Source organism: Caenorhabditis remanei, chromosome X (assembly GCF_010183535.1).
Source record: "Caenorhabditis remanei strain PX506 chromosome X, whole genome shotgun sequence".
Taxonomy (NCBI): Eukaryota; Metazoa; Nematoda; class Chromadorea; order Rhabditida; family Rhabditidae; genus Caenorhabditis; species Caenorhabditis remanei.
This window is the reverse complement of record NC_071333.1, coordinates 9,211,090-9,231,184: the sequence shown is the minus strand read 5'-3', so window position 1 is coordinate 9,231,184 and position 20,095 is coordinate 9,211,090. Positions and strand designations below refer to the sequence as shown.

The 20,095-nt window shown below is 37.6% G+C and overlaps 1 protein-coding gene across 1 annotated transcript; it reads right to left on the bottom strand.

The window, feature by feature from the left end:
• Positions 1–1,950: 1,950 nt before the first annotated feature.
• On the bottom strand, positions 1,951–18,296 carry GCK72_023801 (uncharacterized protein; the record flags this gene model as incomplete). Its single annotated transcript, XM_053735561.1, has 29 exons — positions 1,951–2,053; positions 2,102–2,304; positions 2,384–2,485; positions 2,532–2,685; positions 2,736–2,875; positions 2,920–3,028; positions 3,270–3,318; positions 3,364–3,420; positions 4,528–4,745; positions 4,796–5,709; positions 5,758–5,824; positions 5,872–6,152; positions 6,202–6,585; positions 6,633–6,816; positions 6,861–7,839; positions 7,884–8,171; positions 8,218–8,298; positions 8,381–9,980; positions 10,029–10,100; positions 10,145–11,479; positions 11,662–11,789; positions 11,841–12,178; positions 12,233–12,777; positions 12,829–12,894; positions 12,942–13,095; positions 13,147–13,365; positions 13,440–13,675; positions 13,720–16,695; positions 16,740–18,296. 29 exons carry the CDS (start codon positions 18,294–18,296, stop codon positions 1,951–1,953), a joined length of 13,539 nt encoding a protein of 4,512 aa, XP_053579127.1.
• Positions 18,297–20,095: the final 1,799 nt, after the last annotated feature.

Sequence of the window (20,095 nt, the reverse complement as noted above, 5' to 3'; positions counted from 1 at the left end):
TGTCAGACCACACACCAACACCGCAGACATACCTACTTATCATAAACACTGGTTCTCTGAAAAAATCATCCCGTAAAACTGGTATCATTTCTTCCTAAAGTTCGTTTCTTTGAACTATGTTAGGTTCAAACAACTTCCAGCCGAAACCCATTTCCGCGTTTCTGAAACCCGGAAATTTATGACGTGGCTCAAATTTTATTTGATTCATATCATGACCTGAAATGTGATAAAAATTTTATTGGTTTGAAACAAAAAATCCTGGAAGTAGAAAATAATCCATTGCATTTGATAAAAAGTGGAAATAACTTTGATTAGTATTCAGATTTCATTAGAAGCTGGACCCACAACTTCGAGTTTACTTTAGCTTATTCAAATACTGGAATGATAATTAGGCAAAAACTACTAAACCAAACAATTTAAGATGCTTTGAATTTTCTGCATGCAAAACTACTGAAAAATAGGTTTTGATTAGGAGAAAAGTCGAACAATTATCAAGGATAGAACATGAAATGATACTAAAATTGAAAAAACAGGACAACTACGTTTCAGAAAACTCTGAATCACAAAAAAATACTTCAGTTTAATTGATTCAACTCATGTTCTAATGAATTCATTCAAAAAGTATCATTCTGCCTCGAAAAGCTAATGACAAGTATCACAACATACGCAGATCAAAATTTTTCAAAATAGTAAATTTAGTATCATATCACAAAAAAATGTAGTTGAATTTTATCAAAAAACACGTCACTGTTTTATTCAATCAAAAACAACAAGTGGACTTTGTGGACTATGTGGACCACAACAAGAACATGTAGAACTAATGGACTTAATACAACTTAAGTTTTCTGTTGACTATCGTCATTTTTGTTTGCAGGATTTCTCAATGATATTTTCTATTTAAGTTTATTTTCACCATACTATCGTTAATGTGTTTTTAGGTGTTTGGTTCCATTTCGAAAAAAATTTTTTCAACCTAACATTATACTCATCTTACATCGATTTAATCGTTTTTTCTGTGGAAAAACGTTTATTGGATCACACATCAACGGTTCAGACATGTAAATTTAACATGAAAACCAGTTCACTGAAATCATGACAAACGGTTTACTATTCTTTTGAAAGTACATCCTTAAACAGTGTTGTGTGTTTCCGGTCAAACCCACTTTCACGTTTTTTTTCTAAATTAGGCGGAAAACATTGGTTTTGTTCAATTTTATTTATTCGAAAGGTTTATGGGATAGAAATGGGTAATACTGAGTAAGAAATTATATATTGTGCTGCATTCTCAGAGGACGAAGACAACCTTAGCGTTTGAAGATTCTGCGGACGCGATCTAAACATTTCATGAGTTGATAACATTGTAATTATAAACATTTACTAACTCCAAGCTCTTCTGTACCATGGCGGACGGAGTGTGTGTTTGATGTCAGTAGCAACGCGTTTCACATCACGCTTAACGTCGTGTTCTAAAAAAAACTATTCAAAACGGAAAAAATAGAATTTACAACTTACCAATCGACATATTCAAGCCAAAGAAAATTAATGAATTATATCAGACGGAAAATGAGACAGACAAGAAGTTGTATAAAGGACTGACTGAGAAGGGACAAAGAATGTGGGTGTTGCCCGAAGTCGAATGTCATAATGCGTACCTACCTACTTTTTCAATCTCCGTCACATGCGCAATTTGATACGGGATGGATCAATAAGTGGGATGGGGGGGGGGGGGAATACAACGAAACTTTGAAAAAAACGGAAGTTCTATTCTGTCAAATTGTCAACATCATTGTGTTTACTCACTTTATTTTTCAAAAATAGTTTTGGTGTATGTACAGACACTACCAAGGTACCGGAAGAGGAGAGAACGCGTGAAAATAAACAAAAACAAAACAATTTTCTATTAGAATCGTCAAGGATACATTCAAAATATGAACATAGTATTGCAACAGATTATTCAATATGGTCATGTAGTTTCAAGCACTTTTTACTAGATTCAATGTTGAATCCTTTGAATTGAGATGCCAATGGCTCACGTCTTTGAATTGAAAGGTACCTGAAACAATTATATTCACTGTCAACAATTCATATAATGATAACTTACCCGACTAGAATACTTGATTGCATTATATCCACGGCTTCTCGACCACATTTTTCTTCAACACGCGGCATGACACATTTCAGAACTTTTTCCAAGGCCTCGCACTTTTCACCTTCAATATCAGCTATCATTCGGAGTGCTTTTCCAAAAACTGATTGTACATGTTCTTTCATTGAGAGAAACTGATCATCATCATTTTCCAAGTCCTATAAGAAGTTCTCTTATGGAAAATTAGATTGTGAAAACGACAAATCCACCAGCTTCACTGAAAGAGATTATAACTACCTTATTAGCAGTGAGCTCGGCTACTTCCTTTGTTGCTCTGATATGAACTCTCGCTATTCTTCGGCCAGCTGAGTACCGAGTGTAGTTGTAAGCCAACATTTCCTGAAATAGTTCACATAATTTTTCATAGTTATATCTTGTTCCTTACCTCAAAACAAGGTTTTGTGTACTCTTCTACTCCAGATGAAAAACAGTGATATACAGTGTTGTCGATATCCGGTTCTGGACATTGACGGTCAAGTAAGATGCGCAGGTTACCATCTGTGTTTTTCAAGTCATCCAGTCTCCAATAGATTGCAGTTCTACAACAAAACATCTGTTCAAAATATGAAATAGACATATAAATATATACCTAGATTCTCCAAAACCATATTGACACTGAAGTTGCATTTCATACTTTTCGCATAGCTGTCTTAGCCCCTCCTTGAAAATGTCAGCATCCATTGAGACAAATCTGGCAGCAAATGAGTTAAATCCAAGAGTCAACAGTAACTGAAACACATTTAATCTTATTAATCAAATTTCAAATTTCTCACTTTCATATCTTTTGTGAGTTTTGTGTTATAGACCGATTGAAAAACTCTCTCCGCTCTTTCATGACCAAGCGTGTTACATTCCATGAAATAATCTTCGTAGACGTTCATGCTGTAAAAGAGACCATCAGTTTTTAACATTATCCTCGGGTTCATATGGTTTACTTGATCTCTATAGATCAAGGAAAAGAAAAGATGCGCGTGATGACTTCAAAGAACTATCATAAAGCCCTCACTTTGTTTCAAATTAGCAGATATTATTGTTTCTAAATATAACCTTTTGATCTTGTTTCACGATTTAGAAGAATTCTATTCCAACAATCAATTTCCTTCTAATCAAAGCATAAACGTACCGTTCTCTCGAAGTAGCATTTTCAGTGGCAAACAGAAAGTTTTTGTATGCTGAAAAAAAAGTTAAAGTTTCAAATCTTGATTAATATCCCAAACCTTTTGCTCCGAACTTTCTAGCTTCATTCAAGAGTTCTTTAGGAAGACGATCATAGACTATACTTTGTGTTATTTTTGAGTCAGAAAAGATTATTAAAACTGTGCAGCATAATAGAAATTGAAAAAATACAGTAGTATGTTTAGTTGTCATTCACGAAGAAGACAGTTAACAGAAAGGAGCAACAGTGAATAACAACAAACAAGTAGAGAATGATAATAATGTAGTATCAGCTTCAACACGGACTACTTTTTTACCGCTTGCAGTTGATGATCGAAAATGGTCTTGTCCGTACACTTTTATAATTTGGACACACCAATGATATGGGCAGTCGGCAACAGTCGGTGAGAGAAATCGCCTGTATCACGTCTTTGGAAGGCGCGCGAAAACGCGCGAAGCGTCAAAACCACCGACAAAAAAATCTGATCGAAAATAGTAAATGAAACGTTGCAATCAGTCATTGATCGATCAACGACAACGTTTCCTGATCGTTTGATATTCGGACGGAGAAGGACGGTGACGTCACGCCGGAACGTACAGTCCAAGAGTTTCTTTGAAAATTCTAATTTTATTAAAGGTAACCGTTGACCGGCAGTTGGTTTTAGTGGTATTCTATCAAAGAACATCCAAGATTATCAAGATCACTTACGCATTTGTAATCAACGTTGTCGACATGTGATTGTGAAGGTGAAACCCATCGTACAAAACTTTAAAGATATACTTTTCCTTTACATCTGGGCAGACTATATATCGAAAATGAAACTTTGCTATTACTGAAAATTTATTAAAATTCCCTCTCTAATGTAACAATATAAAAAAATTCACAAAGAAAAACATTGTTGAGGAGAAATACTTCAAGACACAAAAAATGCATTTAAAGTTGAAAGCAGTTGAAAGCAATTGAAAATTAGCAACGTGTAAAATAAAAAAGTGAGGAAAATCGAGATTTTGAAAAATTATAATATGACAGATAAAATTCAGCAACAAAGCAAGAGATGAGAGTGAGGACCATTGAGCGACTAGAGTATTTGAAATAATGAAGTTAAATCAGAAGGGCTAAAACCTTCATGAACTTCATTTAGAAAAACCGGTATGTAAAAAATGGATAAAATGAATAACAGTAAAAAACAACAATATATTAACAATACTATTTAGCTAAAAATAACGAAATCTCATTAGATTGAGTTTCATCTCCAATGAGGGGCTGATCGACCAAACATGACGCTCTTCCTTCTCCCGTGGTTTTCTTAATGGTATAACGGTACGAACAACAGTTTCCAATGGCTCCGGATTGATATCGATTGCTTCTTGTTCAACATTTTCTTTTTGTTCAACGGCATTAAATCCTGGTTGTTCAACACGACCCAAGTTTGTTTTTGATGGCCTGAAAAATGATTATTGAGGTAAGAGGAAAAGAGTACTGAATAAACTTACATTGACATTTGTTGTTTCAAATACCTGCTTAACAGGTTGAAGTTAGGATTGATCACTTTTTCTAAAACATATTTCCATGGTGTTGGTAGCCCTCGAGGTCTTGCCGGGAGGAATCCAAATGGAGCACGATCGTAGCTATCTGGATCCGACTGAGAGTGGAATGCAATACTTAAGCTGTTGGTTGCGTTATCGACAATCATTGAAAGTTTCAGATTTTCTGCCTTTGAAACCATTCTGATTTCGCTTTTATTCAGAATTGCATTTTGTAGAGGATGTGAATTGGAAGTGATCAATTCATCTTCTTTCACCAGCGACACATGGATTCTTTCCTCCAGACAAGCGAATGTTATTCCAATGAGAGCTGGCTGGATTAAAAACTGCACTTCTTTCTTTTTCAGCGTTTTGTAGTGTAGATCCAAGTAAACGGCACTGTCTAAGATTGATCGTTGATAAGGTGGATTTGAAATCAACGCATTATACAGAACGACAACATTCATAATGCTCATTCCTTCCAAGTCGCTGCTTGTCAGCATAGTTTTCCGTGTTTTGATGACTTCAAATACTCTCGTGATGGCTTGGTGTTGATAAAAAGCTTTCATCTTGATATCAATGCATTTACTGGGCATCAAATCAGCAACAACACCAAAAAATTGCTCCGATTGTTCTATGAATCCTTTGAAAAAGTTTCCCATTGGCGCCCTCTTAGTGTAATCAAAGTTAGTCAGTTGCATCAAAAGTTGATTTGCGTCGAAATGATTTGCTTCGGCAAGGAATTTAAATTCTTCTACATATGAAACGGACCAGTGAGTTGGGAAGAGCCTCATCAAATCGACAGTATCATGATATCGACAATGAGCGTTTACCCATGGTAAGTTATTCAATCGATTTAGTCTCACACTTTGTGGAATTCGAATCTTAAAAAATATTATTTTTTTGATGTTCAAAGTCAAATGAAAACTCACTCTTTCAATTGCAATACGACTAAGCTCCAGGGCTAAATTGACCATTGTTTCAGTGTCGTAGTGAACTCTGGAATAACAGCTTTTTGATTGATTAAAACAACAACGATGACTTACTCAAGCTGTGCTATCTCGCGAAGTTGCCTTTTCAGTGGTTCATTGTTAAAGAATGCATCCATAACCATAGGAACGTTTTTCTTCTGCGTTTCCAAAGATTTTCGAATGTAGTTTACATCTTGATTTTTTTCAGCATAGTAGATTGCCAATGGATTGAACGTGTGCTGACAAATCAAATGGAGTAAGTGTTCAAAAAGAAACAAGTTCATATTAAAAATCTTATCGTGAGCTGTGTAAAGTTTCATAGTCGCAGAGGAGTTCACTAATTTTTTCGCATCTTTCTGAAAAATGAGAAAAATTAAACTCAACAGTAGAATGAGTAAACTATACCAAGACTATTTCCATCAATTGTTGAGCAGCGGCCAATTTTTCTTTCACGTATGAGAGGTACCTATGGTACTCATTCATGACCAAAGATATCACGTCTCCATCTTTGTAGTATCCTCTTTCATCATACTCCGGAAGATTTTTCTTATCACCTCCACGAACACTTTGGAAGCTGTTTCTTGATGCTGCATCGACTATTATTTTGTAACGGGGTTGTGCAGCTATCATTTCATGATCCTTGTCATTGGAACCACATTCAAGCATTGAGGTGATGAGACCACACTTTTTCCGTACATCACAACTGCTGATGCCGCCAATCTCAAACATCCGAGAATCAAGAAGTTCAGCGCGCATACGTTTTTGTCGAGTTCTCCGAACACCAGGTGTCTGAAAAAGTAAATAATATGATTGTTTTTTTTTTCACAATGACTTACTTCCGTCAAATCAAAGTCGTCGTACTTCTTGATCGTGTTTTCCATTCGCCGCCGGGCATACTTGTTGATATCATTCAGGCTACACTGTGACAAGGAACGAGCAAAAACTGGTTGTTTCTTTTTGGAGACGCTTGAAGAGCATTCCACACTTTTGGATCGGAACCTTGGTTTTTCTTCAAAAAACCTAAATGTTCTCAGAGGTACCATTCTAAAACCATGTCTCCTAACAGGGGTCTGTTGGTTGCGACGTCGGTCGAAAGATGCTGATGTTTCATTTTTGGTTTTTCTTTTGAAGGCGATACGATAGGAGGATACTTTTGAGGGGAAGAGGAAGACGTGTCTAAGAACTGAGATAACTCGGTATCTGAATCTGTGTCGCTTCCATAAATAGACTCTGGTGATGATTGGGTGGAGCTGCTGAAGGAGATTTTCTCAAATGATGATGCTTGATGATGATTGTCCAATGGTCTTGGTGGCTCACTGGCTGCGATTTTTTGAAGTCTCGGCAGTGGTGACATTATTCTCATAGGTTGAGGAGGTAAACTTCGCGACAATTTTATGGCCGGCGATTTTGAGTGTATGTCCGATGATGATTCAGTCGAAGATGAAATCGGTGATGATTCTTTTGATGAGACAAACTCGACTGAAGGACTGTTTTCCAACGCACTTGACCTCGATGAAGCCCGAGTTGAACTTGAATCTTCCGACTCCCGAGGCTGTTCTTTCCATATACTTTCTGATATCATGGTGGATGTTGGCGGCATATTTGCAAACATACTGCGAATAGTTTCGTGCATTGTTCTCCGTTTGATAATTCTTAGTTTGCAATCGAAATCCCAGTGTTGAGAAAGGTCAATATCCTTTTCGAAAAAACTTCGGCCAGACAATTCGGATCTAATTTTGTTGACCAAAACTAGCACGGAACTCGGACCATGCTCGCAAACAAATCGGCCAACCAGTCGTTCAACATCCTCATTTTCACAATCCATTGTAGTATCCACATAAATGAAATTATCGAATTTATCCTGCCTTTGGAAAACGCAACAGCATTTATGAACTATGACAACAGATCCCTCCGTACATCCAGCACAGGCGTTGTCCGGCACGTGTTCGTGACTGTCCGGGTTGTAAGTCATTGGTAGTAAGTTACCCATGAACCACAAATGCTTGTATACTTTGAAGTTGAAAGGAAGCGCTCCAGTAGACACTGAAAATTTATTTGTAAACAAAGGTAGGTTGTTATTCACTGACCCTGGTGTATGAACAACCTCTGTGATCTGTATTTGTCCAAGTCACAGAAAAACTCGATTGCCAGCATGGGAGTTCCTCGTCTTTGTGGCACCGACCACTGCATTCGTCCGAATTCTTCTTTTGTTAGAACTGTGTTCTTGAAGCTTGTCAAAACATCATCTTCAACCTTCCGAAAGAGTTCAACATCATCCTCCACGTAGAATTTTTCAAACGCCGTCCAATCGCTAGGGAGAATGAATCGCGGATACATGCTCTCTTGATTCTTAGTCTTTCTGATCAACATGTGGACTGAAAAATATCATATTAGAAAACTTATGAAAAGAGAAACACTTACATCTGTTCTTGGTTTTGTTGACGTGTGGAATATATTCATACGGCTCCATCTTTTCTTTTTCTTTTTCAGTGATGATAGAGACTGAAATGAGAAAATTAATACTGTATAAAAAAACCGCTTAGAATTTCTAACAAATTGTATAGTATACAAAAAAAACACTTACATGATCTTTCAATTGCTCTCCACATAGATTGCTCATATGAATTTTCGAACTTCGGCAGGTTGGATGGAGCTGCATTTTCTTTTTTTATTTCGATAGCTCGCAATTTTCTGTACAAATTGCGATATTCGTTATCAGTTTCGCGATTGATTATGAATCTTGCTCCAACCCGCACTGCAGGTTCATCTGGGAAGATGTCATAGCGCTCCACGCATTGCGAAACAATTGGAGAAAGCGGATCGTCTTCTCCAACAATAGTTGTTTCACGATTTGGCCGGTTCTCCTTGTGGAGAGTATCATCATTTATCACAACGGGTAGTTTGTTGCCTGTGTCCTTGTTCTCATCCTCGCAGTTCTTCATAGTTGATTTATCACATTGGACTTCAGTGTAGGGCGTAATGCTTTCAAACACATCTCCAGGTGGTGTTTTCTCTCGAGCCTTGAGTTCGCATTGAAGATGTTCTAGGATGTCCGTCTTGAGACTGTTGTATTCTTTGTTATGATGATTTCGGAAAGCGGTGTACCAGTTGAGAACTGAGTTTATCATGACAGTGTACTCCTTTTGTTCTTCTGAATGCTTTGCACCAAGAACCGCAAAACCACGACCGGCAAAAGCATTCAAGGAAGCATGATATTCGCTTTGTCTCAATTTTTCGACTTCCAAAGAAGATAGATTGAAAGTAGTTTCTATCATTGATTGCAGTTCGTTACCAATCTCCAGAAAAACTTCGCAAAGTGCATCCTCCACTGATGTTCCAGATTTGAAACGATTGATGACATTGAATCGAACAAATATATAGATGATGTGACGATAAACCTTCTTCACACACGTAATCACTTCTTTGAATCCGCTGTGAATACAAAGTGCTTTTGTGTTGATGGGATACACGTTGGCTTCTTGGAAATACATGGAGGCGGTGACAAGATGACGTAAAATCGATTCGATGGAGCTTGTGTTCTCGGGAATTTTGAGCGTTTCAGATTCCAAGAAAAAAGTTTTATCAGGATCAATTGCGATACTAGCATCTTCAGCTTTTCCGGTCAGTAGGACACAGGACACCCCGAAAATTGCATAAACCCATTGGACACTTTTGAGTGGCAAGTCTTGATTTCCAAAAATATGTTTTTCGAGTAGTGTCATCCAACGAACTTCTTCTTCCAGTGACTTTGCATTCCTACTTTGATTCATGAGCTCCCAGAACTTGGTGTTGGTTGAAACTGGCGGCACCCATGGAGGACCCATCACCCATGATTCATTGTTTTCACCGATTACAGAAATATTCAATCTATTGGAAAAGTTTACATCGACGTCACCGGGTTGAATGCGACACTTATCTCGTTGTAGCAAATCACGTGGCTCCTGATTAGTTGAATTATGGTCATTCGATTCTCTAATGGACACATTTCTCTCATGTAGAATCGCAGAGTTTTTCATCAAGTTTTCGATTTGAGTCTTGATGATTGCATCCACATTCTTGGACAAAAATGTCAAGTTGTAATCGAAAAACCATCTCTTCTCAGCAATGTGCCACTTGAAACTCTTTGCGATGTTATCAAACAAATGGATCAAGTTTTCCGAAACGTCGATGGATCTTTTTTCGGTCTGAAAAAAAAGAAAAATATAAATCATTGCATACAAATTGAAACTTACATTCACGTAATTTTGCAAATAGAAAAACAGTAACGACAGACTGGTGATGTGCTTGAGAGCCAGGTAGAAAGCCTAAAAAATAGATTCAAATGCGAAAATGTTTTGTTATTGATTACCTCTCCAGCTTCCCGAAGGATTTGAAGAAGATCAGAATCTTTGAACTTTCTCCGTATGATACGATGCTCCGCAATCTTTATTGACAAGTCATCAAGACCCAACACGGCTGGTGGTTTTCGAACTTCTTCGGTTTTCTTGGCTTTAGATCCAGGTTCCGCTGATGGTTTCTTTTCGTGTCTTTCAGGCGCAAATGACCGGCGTTTTCTTCTTTGAGCTCTCAGTTCCTTCAATTTCATCTTTGACTCCTTCTGTTTCTGGTGTTCTTCAATATCCTTGATTTTCATCTCTGTCAATTTCAGAAGCCTTGAATCATTGAGATCACGTGCATGCTTCATTGAGGTGGCTCTTTCTTTGGCCAATTGTAACTGTCGTTCTTTTTTCTCTGCTTCCTTTTGCTTTCGAAGTTCTTCTTGCTCTTTCCGGATTCTTTCTTCTTCCTTTCGTTTCTTCGCCGCTTCTTCAGCCAACCTTTGCTTCTCTTTTTCTTCAGCCAATCTTTTTTCAGCTTCTCTCGCGGCTTTCAGTTCTTCTTCTTTCTGTTTCCTTATCTTTTCTTGTCGAGCTTTTTCTGCCTCCTCTGCCATTCTTTTGATTTTTGCTACATGTTCTTCATTCTTCTTCTCCAATGCCAACTCAGCAAGATAGAATGAACGTTCGCGTCTGTTTGATTCTTTGATATAAGAATTCATTCTTTGGTCTTCCAACATCTGTTGTCGTCTCTCTGCTTTTTCTTGAAGTTTCTTGACGTTGTCCTTCAGCTTCAATGCGTGAATCTTGTCAATAAGTTCTTGTTTTGCCCGCACTTTTTCTCGTCTTTCAATTTCCAAGTTAAGCGCTTCGAAATCACTTTCAGTGGCATTCGCTTTGACCAGTTTTTTCCGAGCTGCGATTTTCTCTGCATGACGTTTCCTCGACTGTCTTCTTTTTTCTTCTTTATCGTTCAACGCTTGCAAACTTTGTGGATCGAACGGTAACAGCTTCAGAGTTTTATCAAATTGTGTATCCCTTTCCATCAGATGTTTCCAATGAGCATGAAACTCAAAGTCACTTCGCTTCAGCATAGACAATTCGAAAAGATACTCTCTTTGATATGATGGAAAGGAGAAGTACTTCTTTACACTCTTGCCAACAGTTTTTTTCAAATTGGTCTTTTCTTGCTCCAGACTGAATCGTCCTATTATTTTTTTCCGAGCAAGCATTTCCATTGCTAAATATGGAGCATCCGGTAGTGGGAGTGAATTGTTTGTCGGAAGATTTTCCACTGTTTCAATCCGCGAAATGCAGGTTTGTTGGATTAAACGAGCCATACCAATTTGACGACGAGCACTCGAATGCTGAAAAAGTAACGTGGGGTATTAAAATGAAAATCAGAATTTTGATGAATTTTGACAAAAAAAGAACAGAAAATAATTTTGAAAGAATTGATGAGTAAAAAGTCAGCTGGAACGCTAATGTAGCAGTATCCACTGTTTGGAAATAATTTTTGGAAATGAAAGCAGGAATTGAATGCACGTACCATTTCACCAACAACGGAGCTGACCAAATCTTTGACTGCTCGGAACACAATGTCTATCAACGGTTGATCTCCTTTCACATATGCTCTTGGAATGTTGTTTCTGTCATACGTACCGTTGCGAATCGAACCTAGAATAATAACGTATTCAATTTGTTTTTGAATTATTCTGTTCAATTTACTTTTAGTTACAGCAACTTCTTTCACGCCACGTGGAAAATTTCCTTGATAACATTCCATTAATTCCTTGAAAGCATGACTTTCCTTTTGGAGCTCTCTGAATCGACCAGTATGCTTTGTTACTTTTCTCTTCATCTTTCTCTTTTTCTTTTTCGCAATTGGATGGTCGACGAAATCAAATTTGGTTGAGTGCATAGCAGACAATCCGTTCACATGGTAGTCGATGTAGTTGATATCCAAATGGAATGACTCGGCAGATTGCGATCGAACGAGTCTGGGCGGACGCACTTCGTTTGTCATTTCTTCATTACTCAAATAACCTTCGTATTCAGATTCAATACTGTAAAACAGAAAATCATGAGTTATTCGAAATAATTTCAATGGTGTAACTTACTCGGAAGCAATATAAGCTGAATCAAAATTATTTGATCGGAGTCCTTTTTCGACACGAGTGTCTGCTTTTCTTCCAGGTGGCTTCCTTTGTTTCTTTTTCTCCTTTTTCACTGGTGCTGTATCCGGAAGATTATAAATACGTTTCCGTACTTTAATCAATTCGGTTCGGTTCAAACAAATTCGCTTTTCTCTTACAGCTTTCTTCGCTTTCGGTTTTGGAACGGATGTAGGATTCTGCGGGGTGTCGGAAATGATTCTAGTGATGTTTGCTCCTTCGGCTGACAATGGAGGATGAATAGGCAGCTTTTCACATTCTACTTCATGTTCAAAATTGTCGATATGAATGAGAAAATCTTTCGGCTTGTGTGCTGTATGGAGAAGAAACAATTTTCCGTTTTTCGTCAAGACACCGGTCTCCATTGCATTTGTTTTGAAAACTCGATATCTTTCCAAATCGAAATTTCTGATGGGTCTTGCCACTTTTGTTCCTCCACATATAATAGCAAACGCAGAAAGATAATCTGCATTAGTACTTCCTCGTCCCCACTGAAAAATGTAGTTTTTTTTTCTTCCTTTGAATGTAAATTTTCAACTCACATCATACAATTGCTGCTTGCCAACAGTGTTTATGTAGTACTTTGGGTTAATATCTTGTTCGGTCAGCTGAAAAATATTAACCTTTGAAAGATTTATCGAAAGTTATCATTTACCGAGCACATAATTTCTCCTAAGGTAATTGGTTTTAGCAGCGATGGATTTTGAGAGAGAGTATCAAAAACTGGTCGATTTGCCCTAATCACTTCAGCCAAATTCAAGTTGTAGGCAGTCACTTTGTCGAAAGCCATTTTCAACCGTGTCTCCCAGCTGGAAATAAGATAAAATAATTGTAAACGTTTTTTCGAGTAATCTGCATACCATCTATATTTAATGTGCAATGGAAAGTGTTGGTGGCTAAACATGTCCACCAAATAACGCCTGTTTACGGTTGTGCCTTTCCCATCCTCGTAGTAATTATGTCGATCCATCCAAACAACGAAAAAACCATGGATATGTTTTCCAAGTTTATGGAAAGTCCACAGCTCGTTTTTAGTGATGGTTCCAGCCTTGAAGCCTTTGGGAGGTATAATCTTGCGACTGAAAATATTTTTGTTGAAAGTAGTGTTTAAAAAAAAAAATATATATATATACATAAAATAATCTTCACTTACTATGTGAGATTCAAGTACTCCATCTGAGCTTCTTTAAACCGTTCAGCTAAATAGTGCTTCTTGTTTTTAAGAGACACGGCAGAAAATGGGAAGTAACCACATCTGAGCGTTGGCGGGGCGAAACAAGAAGGAATGTCCGCTGATCGAGTGATTCGAAGCGAAATTGACGACTTGACCAGAAAGAATTCTCTCACAAAGTAGGATGAATCAAGAATAATGTCGTTCGTTGTCCTTCTCTGAAAAAAGTATTAACTGCGTAGAAAAAAAATATATAACTTACTCTCATCAGGCGAGGTTTTAGTTCTTGATAAATTTTGTGTATTGGCGATGGTTGATTGTCAAAGAAAGTTCCGTGGTTTCGAAACAACAGTTTATCATAAGTAATTTCGTAGCAAAAATACTTTGGCGTTTTGAAAAATCCCTTCGGACGCTTCTTCGTTCTGTACTTTTTGGGAGAAAACCACCAGGAGCTTTGAAATTTCAATCGTTTCTGCTTGCAAGAATGTTTTTTGAGTGTTCGTCCAAAATGCAGCATCTTTACTGTGTTATCGTATTCAACAGCAGTTGCCAATACATGATCGTAGAATCTGGTGGATTTCTGTATATGCTTCTTAGATTCTTCCAGGTAACTGTCAATGGTCTCTGCCAATGATTTATCAGGGACTGTCTTGATATCGGTATTCTCGTCTTCCAAATGAAATTGTGTAATCTTGTTGTTGCAGATTTGACGTGTCACACGAGTCCGTTTCGAATGAAACTGTCTGATCCTTTCTGAATTGAAACCTCTCATCCGATAGATAACTGGTCGTGGCAGATCATAAGCTTCTTCAACGAAACGCTTCATTTTCTGCCGATGGCGAGTGAACTCCAGCGTGTTTTTCGGTGGAAGCTTTCGACGAGGGTGTTTAGCAAAAACGGCGGCGTCTGCTAGTTCACTTGGTTGGACTGGGACCATCTTTCTTGGAGCAAATTTCCCAGTTAGAAGATCTTCGTCTGCTTCATACTCTTTCAGTTCTCGGATTGCATGTTGTTCACGTCGTCTTTGTTCTTTCTCTCTTTTCAATCGATCTTTTGCTGCTGCTAGTCTGGCATCCATAAAGTTTTTGTTCGCAAGTTGTTCCGGTGAATATAGATGTTCTATGAACTGAATATCATCATCACCTGAAGCTCTTTGGACATTTTCTTGCCTCACCGGTTGTGGGGTACTCCATCCAGACATTCCTTCGTTGTCTTCATCTCCATTTTGAGACTCATTCCAACTTTCTTTTCTTACTGCAATATCCTCCACATCGATCGAATCAGAAATTCTCCTTCTAAATCTGTCTTCATTGTCTTGTTCATCCGACATGTAATGTTGTTCCTCTCTATCTGCAGTGTATTCTGCCTCGATGAATTCAGGACTTCTTCTTCTAAATCTGTGCTCATCGTTTTGCTCGTCCGATATGTATTCTTCCTCTCTATCTGCAGTGTAGTCTGCCTCTATGAATTCAGGACTTCTTCTTTTAAATCTGTTCTCATCGTCTTGCTCATCCGACATGCATTCTTCCTCTCTATCTGCTGTGTAGACCATATCCATCAAATCAGGACTCCTCTTTCTAAATCTGTCTTCATCGTCTTGTTCATCCGACATGTACTGTTGATCTTTTATATCTGCAGAGTAGTTTGCCTCTAACAAATCAGGACTCCTCCTTCTAAATCTGTCTTCATCGTCTTGCTCATCTGACATCTGATGTTCTTCCCGTATATCTGCAGTGTAGTCTGCCTCTATCAAATCAGGACTCCTCCTTCTAAATCTGTCTTCATCGTCTTGCTCATGTGACATCTGATGTTCTTCCCGTATATCTGCAGTATAGTCTGCCTCTATCAAATCAAGAGTTCTTCGTCTAAATCTTTCCTCATCGTCTTGTTCATCCGACATGTAATGTTCTTCTTTTCTATCTGCATTGTTGTCCTCCTCGATCAAATCAGAACTTCTTCTTCTTCTAAATCTGTCTTCCTTGTCTTGCTCATCCGACATGTAATGTTGTTCTTCTATATCTGCAGTGAAATCTGCTCCCATCAAATCAACACTTCTCCCTTTGGATGTTTGTTCATCAAGTTCATCTTCTTCATCTTCCTCACTTGACAGGTATTGTTCCTCTTGGAATCGTTCTAGGCTACTTTCACGGTACATGTTGCTATTATACTCCCGTATCAATTCCTCTATATTTTGATTTTCGACATCAATACTGGATTCGCTTCCCGTTTCTTCTTTCTCATCAGAGTTGTTATCGTCAGTAGAATCGTGATCATGTTGTTCATCGTATGAATTCTCATTGTTCTTTTCTCTGCTCACATTCGATTCGCCTGAAAACTTCCGATCGCAAGGAGGCTCTCTTGATAATTCTCTGGGAGAGTTTCTTCGAGAGAAAGGTTCGTGATACCACTCCCTCTCCATCGATTCTGAGTCGTGATCAGAACTTTTTTGTTTGTCTTTGAACTTTTTGATATCATATGAATTTCGTTCCAGATCTTTTGCCGTAATAACAACATGATGCATATTGCCTTCGTAGCTGTTTTCAGCTCTCATTGCTAGATAACGTCGGTACCCTTCAGAATCATTTGCCTCGGTTTCGTGAGAAAATAATTCGATGGATTTTTCTCTCTCCTTGGATTTATTCAAACTGCCGTTTGAGGGAACTGGGTGTCTGCAAACCTTTTTTACAAAAGATTCTTCCGAACTCATTTCATACGACTGTGGTTTTTCACTGGACTGCTTACAATACATCAGACCTCTCCTGGGAGTGGCAGATGTATCCGGCCATTCTCTTTTTGTGATCTTTGGCGGAGTCGAAGAACATTCTGCATGGTTTGGTGGAAACGATATCTCAGAAAACGAATGTTTGGACGAATCTTCGGACATCTCCCTTTCCTTATCTTCTTCAGAAATTCTTCCCTCTGATGAGAATTCTAATGAAGACTCTTTGACAATGAGATCATCCAGAATGTTTTTGTCACGTGAGAGTTCTGAAGACGTTGCATCCTCATCCGGTTTAATCGGAATGGTGTTCTCCACATCATGTCCTTCTGATGACTCCATTTCGGTTGGCTGTTCCTTGATTTCTGATACGGCTTTCATGGATGACTCTTTTTCGACGAACTCTTCCAGTACGCGTTTATCCGTAAATGGGGCTCCACATGACAGTTCTTGAGCAGGAGTAACCAGACGTCTGATATCAAAAGTACCAATCCGGACGGTTTGTTCCGACAATGATTCCTGAAAGACATATTTTTATAAAATGTATGCGGACGTTCTCTCACCTTGGATTTTTTCAAAAAATTTCTTTGAGATTCTGTAGTAACCGTACATACACTCTTAACTGAAGAAAGTTCATCTGCATGCTGTTCTTTGGCAGACGACACACTTTTTGTTGGGTTTATGGCAGCAGGCAACCTTGATTCCGAAATAGTTGACATCACAAGATTCTGAATACCACTGCTTGCTGGCAGATTTGTTTTGATCCGTTGTTCTTCTTTTGTTGGATTAGTTTTTGGTGATCTTCCCGAGTAAAGTTTTCCAACACACAACTGTGTTTGAATGATTGGTTCCTCAAATTGTTGCTCTTTACTCGGTCCTAAACCAAAAAAATAGTTCCATGATGATGCAGTTGTGAAATTTTTCGCATTTTCATAAAAACGGCTCATGGTTTGTGGAGATGTGATGAGTCTTATTGCACGGTCTTCGTTCGCTTCCTTTAATGATTTTGTAGAATCAAGATTACCACTAAAATAAGTTTGTATCCGAGCATATCGGTGAAAAATTCCAGGATCAAGATCTGTTGGGTGCATATTTGAAATTAGTGGGGGTGTTAACCTCGCGATGTTTCCTTCTTTGGCTTTTTTTCTTGCATCTTCTTTAAATTTGGTCACCATTACATGTTCATGATCCAGAATCTCGAATGTATGGTCAGCCATCAGATAGTTATTGGAATTTTCGAAATCAACTTCACTCTTTTTGAATCGTTGATGAAGTTTCAGTAAAATTTGGAGAGGCCACTTTCCAATTGGCCTATCAAGAATAGTGGGTGATCCTGGGGGTGTATCGTCTCGTATCTCGTATTCGTATTCAGAATCTGTGTCAATGTCGGTAAATTCACAAGGCTCAGGTTCTACCGGCTCTACTGGTTCTTCTGTCGGACATTTGCTGTAGTTGTGTTCAAACACATGTTGAAACTGATTCTCAAGTTCTTTCAAGTCCGGATGAGTGTGCTCTTTCCAGGTCACGTATACAGTTCTGTCCGTAACGACCTTCACTGATGGATCAAGTTCTGGAGCAGAATAAACATGTTCTTTCACAAGAACAGGTTCAAAATAGTTCGGTAATATCTCTTGTTGTACACTACGGCCAAGGTGGAATTCCATCCGTTTGATCATTTTTTTATAATAATGTCCTTTGTAGCTGTCCAGCGCTGAGCACCAGTCTTCCTCTTCCATTACAACACGATGTCTTATTTCTTCGTGAACAGTGACATATTTCTCCGAAGTGTTTGCAACGTTAATTCGAGGATCCCAATAACATATATACAGTGGTCGGTTGTATCGTTGTATTAGTTTTTTTTCAGGCTTCTTTACTCCATCTTGAGCATTTTCTTGATGTTCTATCCCACTGGCAGTTTGGTCTTCATTTGTTCGCATTGGACCAACATCCTCCTGTGTGGGCGGAATAACTCTCGGTTGAACTTGACTTTCCTTCACTGTTACAGAAATATTATTTTCCGGCTCGGATCGAGAAGTATCGGCTTGGTCTTTTCTCTTGGCTAACTGGTTTTCTGGAGGATTGGAAGAGTTCTGTCTTACAGATGCCTTTCTCTTTGGCATTGTTTTTGTAGCGGCTCCTCCTGAAAAAATTATTTAAAAATACTGATTGATTTTTTAAAAGAAGACTAAGTTGAATGTGTTGTGTACTAGTGCTAGCAAAAGCTATTTTTGTTCTTCAAGTGTTTTGTGAAAATACTTACCTCACGAAGACCAAAATCTGTTGAGTGAACGTTGGTATTAGGATGAGTATATGTGGTGGTTAAATGTGGACGATTACAACCGAGCAGCAGAAACAGCCATGAGGGCGATCTGAAAACAGGGTAACAGTGTTGTATGTTAACGATTTTGCTGATATTTTTCAAATGGTTTATTGGAGATTTTGAAAATTACTGATCTGAAAATCAAACACGAATGAGGCATAAACTTATGCACAAGATTTTATAGAACCTCACTGGGCCGAAATAATAGTGATAGAGTGAACAAGTGTGGTTTCAGTTTGAAGTTATTTCTCGAGGCCAGTGCAAGGTATCGTTTGTTAATGTCTAAAAGCAGGACCATTCAACCGACAACAAATATTTTTAATAAATTCAACAATTAGATCTAAACTAAAGAAAACCTTTCATTTCAAAATTTTAAGAACGATTCAATTAAAAAATCTACATTGACTATTTCGTCTTAGACGCGTCTATAAAATTAATATTGATTAAAAAACTGTTCATTCGAATATTTTAATATTCAAATGTTTTTTTTTTGAATGTTCACCGGTAAGACAGTCGGCGTACGTGATCAGTAAAATGTATTTGTATTTCTCAATCCGCATACTAATAAAACAACTGCCCGGATATATATTGATTTTTCAAACAGGGGTTGCGACAACTCTACATTATCTTGCATGCTCATTAATTGCGCTGTCAAAATAGTGTTGGTTGACTATATCACAGTGTTTAGTGACAAAACAACAACAAATTTTGAATTTTCGTAATCTATCTGCAGCAATTCTTTGAGCACGTTTTGTAAAAAATGTTATTAATGTATAAAATGTTAACAAAAAAGTTTTAAGCTAGCTGTCGGGTAAAAATTTTGATCAATCAGGCAAAACATATGAATTTTTCAATATATTGAAACGCTCTGAAAACTGATATTCGATTCCTACAAATGAGTTTGTCAAAACAGACTGATATTCTCCACTTCTAAATTTTTAGGTACAGTTAAATTCGCTTCTAGTGGGCAAAACAGTGAAAAGCATGACATATACTTTCAAAAAACAAAAATTACAGAATTTAAAGTAAAATAGCTAGTTTTTTACAAAAACAAAGTTGTTTTGTTCTTGTATAGATTTGTATTGTTTTCAACCAAACCAAATATTGTTCGATCAGAAAAAAGTTTACGTTAGAACTCATAGCTATCAAAGTAAACGTTTTACTTTGAGTGAGTTTATAATTTTCATAATTCAATGTTTGCCAACTTGCACAGCATACAGAGTTTTCTATTTCAGTTATAAAAAATCTAGTGTGTGTTAAAATTCAAAGAAGTGGGAATATACAGTTTTAGGGGACAAAACATGTAAAAATAAGACTTACATATCCAATAAAAATTGCAAAGTTTGATAACTGCTTTTGTCTGTTAATTTCTGAAAATGTACATATTCATATGTGTGATTTTTGATTGAATAGATTGAATTTAAACAAACGAGAGAGAAAATAAATAGAAAATATATGAATTTGCAAGATAAAGATATTGGAAACTGAGAAAACGAAGTCCGACAAAAAAGAAGAAAATGTAGTTGTCGAGAAAGCAAATGGTCACGTTTGGAAAAAAAATTGTAAAACTGATTTTTAACAAACGTGAACAGAAAACGT